At 47.6% G+C, this 11,972-nt stretch overlaps 1 protein-coding gene across 1 annotated transcript in view; it reads left to right on the top strand.

The window, feature by feature from the left end:
- LOC109884453 (RING finger protein 150) overlaps positions 1-5,443 on the top strand; it is a 27,376-nt gene extending 21,933 nt beyond the window's left edge. The window contains exons 4-6 of the mRNA XM_031791634.1: positions 73-169; positions 1,729-1,967; positions 3,508-5,443. Of these exons, the coding sequence (XP_031647494.1) occupies positions 73-169; positions 1,729-1,869 (238 nt within the window). The 3' untranslated portion in view covers positions 1,870-1,967; positions 3,508-5,443. The remainder of the gene's footprint in view (positions 1-72; positions 170-1,728; positions 1,968-3,507) is intronic.
- Positions 5,444-11,972: the final 6,529 nt, after the last annotated feature.

Genomic DNA, 11,972 nt, shown 5'->3' with positions numbered 1-11,972 from the left:
CCATGTTATAGACCTGTTATAACCTGTCATAGACCTATTTATTAACATGTCATAACCTCTATCTCCTCCCAGACATCTGTTCCATAAGAACTGTGTGGACCCCTGGCTGCTGGATCACAGGACCTGTCCCATGTGTAAGATAGACATCCTCAAAGCCCTGGGCATCGCTGTGAGTCATTTCAGAATCAAAGTCACTCATTCAAATTAATTTCTTCTGTTGGTCACCATCAGATTTGAATGGACTCAAATGACTCCCTCGCTGGACTCAAATGAATCAAAACTTGACTCCCTCGCTGGACTCAAATGAATCAAAACTTGACTCCCTCGCTGGACTCAAATGAATCAAAACTTGACTCCCTCGCTGGACTCAAATGAATCTAAACTTGACTCCCTCGCTGGACTCAAATGAATCTAAACTTGACTCCCTCGCTGGACTCAAATGAATCTAAACTTGACTCCCTCGCTGGACTCAAATGAATCTAAACTTGACTCCCTCTCACCAACACCATTGAATATGTTTGAACTGAACCCACATATACTGAACTGTTTCTCTCTGCTCTTTCACTGCTCTCTCTTCCTCTCATCCCCGTCTCTCTCATCCCGTCTCTCTATTCTCCGTCTCTCTCATCCCCTCTCCGTCTCTCTCATCCCCTCCCCGTCTCTCTCATCCCCGTCTCTCTCATCCCCTCCCCGTCTCTCTCATCCCCTCCCCGTCTCTCTCATCCCCGTCTCTCTCATCTCCGTCTCTCTCATCTCCGTCTCTCTCATCCCGTCTCTCTCATCCCGTCTCTCCCATCCCGTCTCTCTCATCCCCTCCCCGTCTTTCTCATCCCCATCTCTCTCATCTCATCCCATTCTCTCTCATCCCTCCCCGTCTCTCTCATCCCGTCTCTCTCATCTCCGTTTTCTCTCATCCCCGTTCTCATCTCCATTTTCTCTCTCCCGTCTCTCTCATCCCCTCTCCGTCTCTCTCATCCCCTCTCCGTCTCTCTCATCCCTGTCTCTCTCATCCCCTCTCCGTCTCTCTCATCCCCGTCTCTCTATCCCGTCTCTCTCATCCCCTCCCCGTCTCTCTCTCCCCTCTCCGTCTCTCTCATCCCCTCTCCGTCCTCTCATCCCCTCCCCGTCTCTCTCATCCCCTCCCCGTCTCTCTCATCCCTCTCCGTCTCTCTCATCCCCTCCCCGTCTCTCTCATCCCGTCTCTCTCATCCCGTCTCTCTCATCCCTCCCCGTCTCTCTCATCCCCGTCTCTCCATCCCTCCCCGTCTCTCTCATCCCCGTCTCTCTCATCCCCGTCTCCTCCCTCATCCCTCTCTCATCCATCCCCGTCTCTCTCATCCCATCCCCGTCTCTCTCATTCCTCCCATCCGCCGTCTCTCTCATCTCATCCCCGTCTCCTCATCCATCCCCATCTCTCTCATCCCATCCCTGTCTCTCTCATCCGTCTCTCTCATCCCCGTCTCTCTCATCCCCTCCCCGTCTCTCTCATCCCGTCTCTCTCATCCCCTCCCCGTCTCTCTCATCCCTCCCCGTCTCTCCATCCCCGTCTCTCTCATCCCTCCCCGTCTCTCTCATCCCGTTCTCTCTCATCCCCTCCCCGTCTCTCTCATCCCGTCTCTCTCATCCCTCCCCGTCTCTCTCATCCCCCGTCTCTCTCATCCCCGTCTCTCTCATCCCCTCCCCGTCTCTCATCCCCTTCCCCGTCTCTCTCATCTCTCTCCTCTCCAGTTAAATGCAGACTGTCTGGATGACCTGCCCTTGGACTATGAGATGGTGGGTGGGGTGGGGGTGGAGGGTCTGGTCCTGGAGGCTGTGGTGTCGGCAGGATCCAGTGACGGGACCTCAGTGAGGGGGGGTCGGTGGTTCTAGACCGGGGATGCGGAGGGTGGGGCTACCCCAAGACTACCACGACCCAGACCCTCTGAGGGACAGTCCCATTACCGTTACTTATACTGATACCCACACAGGTGAGACTACTGATACCCACAACACACAGGTGAGGACTACTGATACCCACACAGGTGAGACTACTGATACCCACACAGGTGAGACTACTGATACCCACACACACAGGTGAGACTACTGATACCCACACACCACAGGTGAGGACTACTGATACCCACACAGGTGAGACTACTGATACCCACACACACAGGTGAGACTACTGATACCCACACAGGTGAGACTACTGATACCCACACAGGTGAGACTACTGATACCCACACAGGTGAGACTACTGATACCCACACACACAGGTGAGACTACTGATACCCACACACACAGGTGAGACTACTGATACCCACACACACAGGTGAGACTACTGATACCCCACAGGTGAGACTACTGATACCCACACACACAGGTGAGACTACTGATACCCACACAGGTGAGACTACTGATACCCACACACACAGGTGAGACTACTGATACCCACACACACAGGTGAGACTACTGATACCCACACACACAGGTGAGACTACTGATACCCACACAGGTGAGACTACTGATACCCACACACACAGGTGAGACTACTGATACCCACACACACAGGTGAGACTACTGATACCCACACACACAGGTTAGACTACTGATACCCACCCACACAGGTGAGACCACTGATACCCACACACACAGGTGAGACTACTGATACCCACACACACAGGTGAGACTACTAATACCCACCCACACACAGGTGAGACTACTGATACCCACACATACAGGTGAGACTACTGATACCCACACACACAGGTGAGACTACTGATACCCACACACACAGGTGAGACTACTGATACCACACACACAGGTGAGAACCCACTGATACCCACACACACAGGTGAGACTACTGATACCCACACACACAGGTGAGACTACTAATACCCACCCACACAGGTGGGACTACTGATACCCACACATACAGGTGAGACTACTGATACCCACACACACAGGTGAGACTACTGATACCCACCCACACAGGTGAGACTACTGATACCCACACACACAGGTGAGACTACTGATACCCACACACACAGGTGAGAGAAAGGGTGGGATAGTGCCATAGTCATAGTGCCACCTGGTGGTTACTTTATGAATTGCACCCTCTCCCTCACATCCCCCCTCTCCCTTGCATCCCCCCCCTCTCGTCTCTCATCCTCCTCCGCACCCCCCCTCTCCCTCGCATCCCCCCCTCTCCCTCGCATCCCCCCTCTCTCTCGCATCCCCCCCTCGTCTCTCACCCTCCTCTCCCTCGCATCCTCTCCCTCGCATCTCTCCCTCGCACCCCCCCCTCTCGTCTCTCATCCTCCTCTCCCTCGCACCCCCCCCTCTCGTCTCTCATCCTCCTCTCCCTCGCATCCCCCCTCTCGTCTCTCATCCTCCTCTCCCTCGCATCCCCCCTCTCGTCTCTCATCCTCCTCTCCCTCGCACATCCCCCTCTCGTCTCTCATCCTCCTCTCCCTCGCACCCCTCTCCCTCGCATCCCCCCCTCTCGTCTCTCATCCTCCTCTCTAGGTGAACTCCTGCCCGTGACGAGCAGTGCGTCCCTGGTGTTCGCTGTAGAAACAGGGCTGTCGGACGAAGACCTTTCACTGGAACAACCAGCCCCTGCTGGGGACAACAAGTCCTGAGACCCGGGCCACACCAGGACCAGAACAAGGTCTTACCTGGGTGAGTCTGGGTTACCTTGGTTCTGTATTGTCTTGACTATACTTGGGACAAATCTAACTTGGGACAGAGGACAGAGACATACCTGTAGGCTGGATAAACCTGCCTTGAATGGGCCTACCTGGAATGGGCCTACCTGGATGAACCTACCTGGAATGGGACTACCTGGATAAACCTACCTGGAATGGGCCTACCTGGATAAACCTAACTGGAATGGGCCTACCTGGATAAACCTAACTGGAATGGGCCTACCTGGATAAACCTAACTGGAATGGGCCTACCTGGATAAACCTACCTGGAATGGGCCTACCTGGATAAACCTACCTGGAATGGGCCTACCTGGATAACCCTACCTGGATTGGGCCTACCTGGATAAACCTACCTGAATGGGCCTACCTGGATAAACCTACCTGGAATGGGGACCTACCTGGATAAACCTACCTGGAATGGGCCTACCTGGAATAGGCCTACCTGGATAAACTTACCTGGAATGGGCCTATCTGGATAAACCTACCTGGAATGGGCCTACCTGGGTAAACCTAACTGGAATGGGCCTACCTGGATAAACCTACCTGGAATGGGCCTACCTGGATAAACCTACCTGGAATGGGCCTACCTGGATAACCCTACCTGGATTGGGCCTACCTGGATAAACCTACCTGAATGGGCCTACCTGGATAAACCTACCTGGAATGGGGACCTACCTGGATAAACCTACCTGGAATGGGCCTACCTGGAATAGGCCTACCTGGATAAACTTACCTGGAATGGGCCTACCTGGATAAACCTACCTGGAATGGGCCTACCTGGGTAAACCTACCTGGAATGGGCCTACCTGGATAAACCTACCTGGAATGGGCTTACCTGGATAAACCTACCTGGAATGGGCCTACCTGGATAACCTACCTGGATAAATCTGCCTGGAATGGGCCTACCTGGATAAACCTACCTGGATTGGGCCTACCTGGAATGGGCCTACCTGGATAAACCTACCTGGAATGGGCCTACCTGGATAACCCTACCTGGATTGGGCCTACCTGGATAAACCTACCTGGATGGGCCTACCTGGATAAACCTACCTGGATTGGGCCTACCTGGATAAACATACCTGAATTGTGCCTACCTGGATAACCTACCTGGATTGGGCCTACCTGGATAAACCTACCTGGAATGGGCCTACCTGGATAAACCTGCCTGGAATGGGCCTACCTGGATAACCTACCTGGATAAATCTGCCTGGAATGGGCCTACCTGGATAAACCTGCCTAGAATGGGTCTACCTGGATAAACCTACCTGGATAAATCTGCCTGGAATGAGCCTACCTGGAATGGGCCTACCTGGATAAACCTACCTGGAATGGGTCTACCTGGTTAAACTTACCTGGAATGGGCCTACCTGGATAAACCTACCTGGAATGGGTCTACCTGGTTAAACTTACCTGGAATGGGCCTACCTGGATAAACCTACCTGGAATGGGCCTACCTGGATAAACCTACCTGGAATGGGACTACCTGGATAAACCTACCTGGAATGGGCCTACCTGGATAAACCTACCTGGAATGGGACTACCTGGATAAACCTACCTGGAATGGGCCTACCTGGATAAACCTACCTGTGTGTGATTCCAGATGAAACCAGGACAAAAAAAGAACCACATTTGTGGGATTTTCTGGAAATTGTATCCATAGAATGGTCCTTTTTGGAGGAAGGATTATTCACATATTTGACGTTTTTTACATTTTGTATCTAAAGCATAATAAATAAATAAAAGTATTAATCAAATGTGGCATATTTCTGACATTTTGACCTTACCCAGTCCTCCTGGGAGACTCCATAGTGTTCAATCTGTAGGTGCTCCAAAGCAACAATGGGTGTGTTTTGTAATATGAGTCGTACCTACCCGGATAAACCCCATATGGGATGGGACACCATGTATAGTGTACGCTATAGATTCAACTCTGTGTCCTTGCCTACGTAGAGAATAGACTCACCTGGTTATGGAGCGATCTGACTGTTTAGTTCCTGTCACCTGGTGGGGTATTCTGTGTGTCAATGGAGAGGTTCCTGTTACCTGGAGCCCTGGAAATGTTTCACAATAAGAGTTCAGATCTCACACACACACTGAGCAGTATGGAATCAACAGAACCTTTTTGTGAAACCAGATTTCTAAAACTACTATTTTGAAACAGGACTTCCAAGAACTGGAGCATATATGACGGGGACATTTTATTTTGAAAAAGCCTCAAAGACCTCTGGGAGATGTAGTCAGTGAACTGCGCACTATCTTCCCTTTACTATACTTAGGTTTTTCTGTCTGGGCTGACACGGTCTCTACTACTGGTAACCATGGATAAGGTCACACCACTACAAAGTGCAGTATTGTTGTAGTAAATGCTATATTCTCTCCTTCAGTCTACCTGTGTATATTCTATGGTTATATATCTGGAAGAAGTACGTTCTTTTATCCTCCATCCGTCCGTCCGTCTGTCTATATCTGTACGATGATCTCACAGCAAAGAGTTGTTTTATTTCCTGGTTGGTTTTTTTTACTACCTTTTTCTGACTTAACTGACCAATCAGAGTTGGTTGTGTTATTTATGGTGTTGCCCAATAACTCCCCTTTTTTGACAATCAGATGTTACAGCAATGCTCTGGAATGTTCTAGAATCCTCCTCAGAACCTCCTCTGGAACGTTCTAGAATCCTTCTCAGAACCTCCTCTGGAACGTTCTAGAATCCTTCTCAGAACCTCTTCTGGAACGTTCTAGAATCCTTCTCAGAACCTCCTCTGGAACGTTCTAGAATCCTTCTCAGAACCTCTTCTGGAACGTTCTAGAGTCCTTCTCAGAAACTCCTCTGGAATGTTCTAGAATCCTTCTCAGAACCTCCTCTGGAATGTTCTAGAATCCTTCTCAGAACCTCCTCTGGAACGTTCTAGAATCCTTCTCAGAACCTCCTCTGGAACGTTCTAGAATCCTTCTCAGAACCTCTTCTGGAACGTTCTAGAATCCTTCTCAGAACCTCCTCTGGAACGTTCTAGAATCCTTCTCAGAACCTCTTCTGGAACGTTCTAGAGTCCTTCTCAGAAACTCCTCTGGAATGTTCTAGAATCCTTCTCAGAACCTCCTCTGGAACGTTCTAGAATCCTTCTCAGAACATCTTCTGGAACGTTCTAGAATCCTTCTCAGAACCTCTTCTGGAACGTTATTTGTTGGGTGTTTTGGGTGGGAGGGACTGGCTACAAAATAACATGTCTGTGTAATCTCAACGGATGTCATCTCAATGGCACCCTATTCCCTATACAGTAACACTATTTTTGACCAGAGCCGTTATGCTCACTGAGTGTGTGATGGGAAAGAGAAATCGAGTATTATTAGTATATTAGTATAGTATTATAACAACTATTTTGATAAAAACATAAATGTTTTATTTTTGTACCGACACAGAGAGAGAGTCACCGTATTACTGACCTGAAACAAACAGCTCCACAATGACTCAATACAATATATTCTGGATCGAGGTGACAAACGATCTTTGTGTGTGTGTGTGTGTAGATAAATAGCCAAGCGTGAGTTGAACTAGGCACCTGTTCACTCCCCTCAGGATTCTGAAAGTATTGGTCTGAACTGGTTGGAAGTAGTTTCCAATGAGAGGAGGGGAAAAATATCTGATACGGTCCAGTGTTTGGCAACAGCAGGAAGTAGATTTATATATTTATTATGCCTCAAGTGAACCGAGTCACCGGGACCCTCCCGCTGCCCTACAGAGGCTGTGTGTAGAATGACAACCGGTTCTGTTAAGAGCACACATACAGCTTTAGGGTGAATGACAGAGATATCCCCTACCTCCCCTGAGGAACAACCATATTGAGGTTATGTACAGAGAGAGATCCCCCACCTCCCCAGTGGCCCATTCGGATGCTGTGTCGTCACACACTAGGGGCTGGGCGATTTTTATTTTTTAAATATTTTTTTAAATATCAAGCTCATTTCAATTGTATGTTTTTTTTTGTGTGTGATATTCCAAATGCCTGTATTGACAGAAACAATATTCTGTTTTTTGGGGGGGGTTGTTTTTTTTGCCTGAGAGGTTTGTCACCTTGTCTCGTCTTCTTCGCTCCTTCTGCTGTGGGCATCTTCGTTCCTTCTGCTGTGGGCATCTTCGTTCCTTCTGCTGTGGGCATCTTCGCTCATTCTGCTGTGGGCATCTTCGCTCATTCTGCTGTGGGCATCTTCGCTCATTCTGCTGTGGGCATCTTCGCTCATTCTGCTGTGGGCATCTTCGCTCATTCTGCTGTGGGCATCTTCGCTCATTCTGCTGTGGGCATCTTCGCTCATTCTGCTGTGGGCATCTTCGCTCATTCTGCTGTGGGCATCTTCGCTCATTCTGCTGTGGGCATCTTCGCTCATTCTGCTGTGGGCATCTTCGCTCATTCTGCTGTGGGCATCTTCGCTCATTCTGCTGTGGGCATCTTCGCTCATTCTGCTGTGGGCATCTTCGCTCATTCTGCTGTGGGCATCTTCGCTCCTTCCGCTGTGGGCATCTTCGCTCATTCTGCTGTGGGCATCTTCGCTCCTTCTGCTGTGGGCATCTTCGCTCCTTCTGCTGTGGGCATCTTCGCTCATTCTGCTGTGGGCATCTTCGCTCATTCTGCTGTGGGCATCTTCGCTCATTCTGCTGTGGGCATCTTCGCTCATTCTGCTGTGGGCATCTTCGCTCATTCTGCTGTGGGCATCTTCGCTCATTCTGCTGTGGGCATCTTCGCTCCTTCCGCTGTGGGCATCTTCGCTCATTCTGCTGTGGGCATCTTCGCTCATTCTGCTGTGGGCATCTTCGCTCATTCTGCTGTGGGCATCTTCGCTCCTTCCGCTGTGGGCATCTTCGCTCATTCTGCTGTGGGCATCTTCGCTCATTCTGCTGTGGGCATCTTCGCTCCTTCTGCTGTGGGCATCTTCGCTCATTCTGCTGTGGGCATCTTTGCTCCTTCTGCTGTGGGCATCTTCGCTCATTCTGCTGTGGGCATCTTCGCTCCTTCCGCTGTGGGCATCTTCGCTCCTTCCGCTGTGGGCATCTTCGCTCATTCCGCTGTGGGCATCTTCGCTCATTCTGCTGTGGGCATCTTCGCTCCTTCTGCTGTGGGCATCTTCGCTCATTCTGCTGTGGGCATCTTTGCTCCTTCTGCTGTGGGCATCTTCGCTCATTCTGCTGTGGGCATCTTTGCTCCTTCTGCTGTGGGCATCTTTGCTCCTTCTGCTGTGGGCATCTTCGCTCATTCTGCTGTGGGCATCTGCGCTCATTTTAGCCAGGTACTATTCTACATGCTGTTTGTCTTTTTTTTTAAATTTAATTTAAAAAAAAAAAATATTTATGTTTAAAATGTGCAATAAGCATAAAGCTGTATTCTATAAGGGATTGGCAACTCGTTCTCACTCTGAGAAACAAGGCCACCTGATTTCCAACGTGACCGCTCTGTTCAAACAGTCCAGTTTCATAACAATTCAGTTTTACCTTGTGAACTAGCAACTTGTTGTTTAAAGAGTTGGATAAACGTTACATTTCTAGGTGTTTGAGAGATTTAGTTGACGACGCCTGTTTATTTAATATTCTATCACGCCTGCTTCCAGAAGTTGGTCATTATTGGTTGAATGTGTGTTTTATGCATGGTACTGGTCACGTTTCTAATAAAAAGGACATTTTCATAGACTTACAAGCTAGATCATTGATTATTGCAACAACAAAACAATAACAACAAAACAATAACAACAACAAAACAATAACAACAACAAAACAATAACAACAACAAAACAATAACAACAACAAAACAATAACAAAACAATAACAACAACAAAACAATAACAACAACAAAACAATAACAACAACAAAAAACAGGTTTAAACTACTACCTTGATAAAACTGTACATTTATTAGTGGGTTTTATAGTTGTGGAAGGGTTTATATTTAACCTAGGTATCATTTCACCAGCCCAGAATTGATTAAGACTATTGCTGACTGTTTTGTATTTTACCTTTTTTTAAATGACAGTGTATTTAAAGAAAACCTATATTTAAAAAAATGTTTAGGTATGATTTTTAGGCCGTGTTACCACAGCCAGGTCACCCGTGTCAGAAGTCATTATTCGACGTCTGAGGATGTCGGGGGAAACGATGTGGGAACCGACCACTAGGAGGCAACAGTGAGCACTGTTACCTTCAGGTAGGTAACGGCAGCCTCTGATTCCAAAGGTTGCATCTTTTCAATCCAGCAATAATGTTTGTTTCAAAAAGAAAAATAAATGTTTTGAGTCTATCACAGTTGCCCTAACCTTAAAGATAAACGTATAGGCACTAACTCTGATTGGTTAAAGGCTAGGCACTAACTCTGATTGGTTAAAGGCTAGGCACTAACTCTGATTGGTTAAAGGTTAGGCACTAACTGATTGGTTAAAGGTTAGGCACTAACTCTGATTGGTTAAAGGTTAGGCCCTAACTCTGATTGGTTAAAGGTTAGGCCCTAACCTTAAAGATAAACGTATAGGCACTAACTCTGATTGGTTAAAGGTTAGGCACTAACTCTGATTGGTTAAAGGTTAGGCCCTAACCTTAAAGATAAACGTATAGGCACTAACTCTGATTGGTTAAAGGTTAGGCACTAACTCTGATTGGTTAAAGGTTAGGCACTAACTGATTTGTTAAAGGGTAGGCACTAACTCTGATTGGTTAAAGGGTAGGCACTAACTCTGATTGGTTAAAGGTTAGGCACTAACTCTGATTGGTTAAAGGTTAGGCACTAACTGATTGGTTAAAAGGTTAGGCACTAACTCTGATTGGTTAAAGGTTAGGCACTAACTGATTGGTTAAAGGTTAGGCACTAACTCTGATTGGTTAAAGGTTAGGCACTAACTCTGATTTGTTAAAGGGTAGGCACTAACTCTGATTGGTTAAAGGTTAGGCACTAACTCTGATTGGTTAAAGGGTAGGCACTAACTCTGATTGGTTAAAGGTTAGGCCCTAACCTTAAAGATAAATGCTTAGGCACTAACTCTGATTGGTTAAAGGCTAGGCACTAACTCTGATTGGTTAAAGGCTAGGCACTAACTCTGATTGGTTAAAGGCTAGGCACTAACTGATTGGTTAAAAGGTTAGGCCCTAACTCTGATTGGTTAAAGGCTAGGCACTAACTCTGATTGGTTAAAGGCTAGGCACTAACTGATTGGTTAAAAGGTTAGGCACTAACTGATTGGTTAAAAGGTTAGGCACTAACTGAATGGTTAAAAGGTTAGGCACTAACTGATTGGTTAAAGGTTAGGCACTAACTGAATGGTTAAAGGTTAGGCACTAACTGATTGGTTAAAAGGTTAGGCACTAACTGATTGGTTAAAAGGTTAGGCACTAACTGATTGGTTAAAAGGTTAGGCACTAACTGATTGGTTAAAAGGTTAGGCACTAACTGATTGGTTAAAAGGTTAGGCACTAACTCTGATTGGTTAAAGGTTAGGCCCTAACTCTGATTGGTTAAAGGCTAGGCACTAACTCTGATTGGTTAAAGGCTAGGCACTAACTGATTGGTTAAAGGTTAGGCACTAACTCTGATTTGTTAAAGGGTAGGCACTAACTGATTGGTTAAAGGTTAGGCACTAACTGATTGGTTAAAAGGTTAGGCACTAACTCTGATTGGTTAAAGGGTAGGCACTAACTCTGATTGGTTAAAGGGTAGGCACTAACTCTGAAGGGTTATCTTAAACACTTTTTTTATGTTTGGAACAACTTCAAAATTGTGACATTTTGAAAAACATGGATCAACAACATCCAATTGCGACGTGAGACTGAGAGAGTTTGTAAATCAGCCCCGCCACGTCACAGGCCGGGGGCCAATCACACGCTGAGACATCTCCTGTGATCAGAAGGGCTCTGGCTTTGACAGGACAGGTAATGAAGCTTGCCTGTGCCTGGCGATCATCGACGAGACGAGAGAGAGAGACAGCCAATTACAGCCCGTCTCCGTGCAAACACAACCCCCCCTGTCAAATGAGCCCGCTTCATAGACATGTCTTTCTAAAAAGCTGGGCTCAGCTTCGTAAGCTCCTATGTTCTCCGCCCCCTGCTATTCAAATGACTTCACTCCCAAAGGATTTGACTGTGAGATCAGACCCGGGCACCTGTCAGGCAGAGCGTCAACAACAATCCTCACACAGACTCACTATTGCGTGGATTTGGAATCGTACACCAGGGCCAGTAGTCATAAAGCCTAGGAGTGCTGACCTAGGATCAGTTTATGCTTTAGCCAACCTAGCCACTAACTGAATACATGTTGGC

The sequence above is a fragment of the Oncorhynchus kisutch genome, linkage group LG16 (assembly GCF_002021735.2).
Source record: "Oncorhynchus kisutch isolate 150728-3 linkage group LG16, Okis_V2, whole genome shotgun sequence".
NCBI classification, from domain to species: Eukaryota; Metazoa; Chordata; class Actinopteri; order Salmoniformes; family Salmonidae; genus Oncorhynchus; species Oncorhynchus kisutch.
Note: the sequence above shows the minus strand (reverse complement) of the source record. Positions and strands in the feature narration are given on the sequence as shown.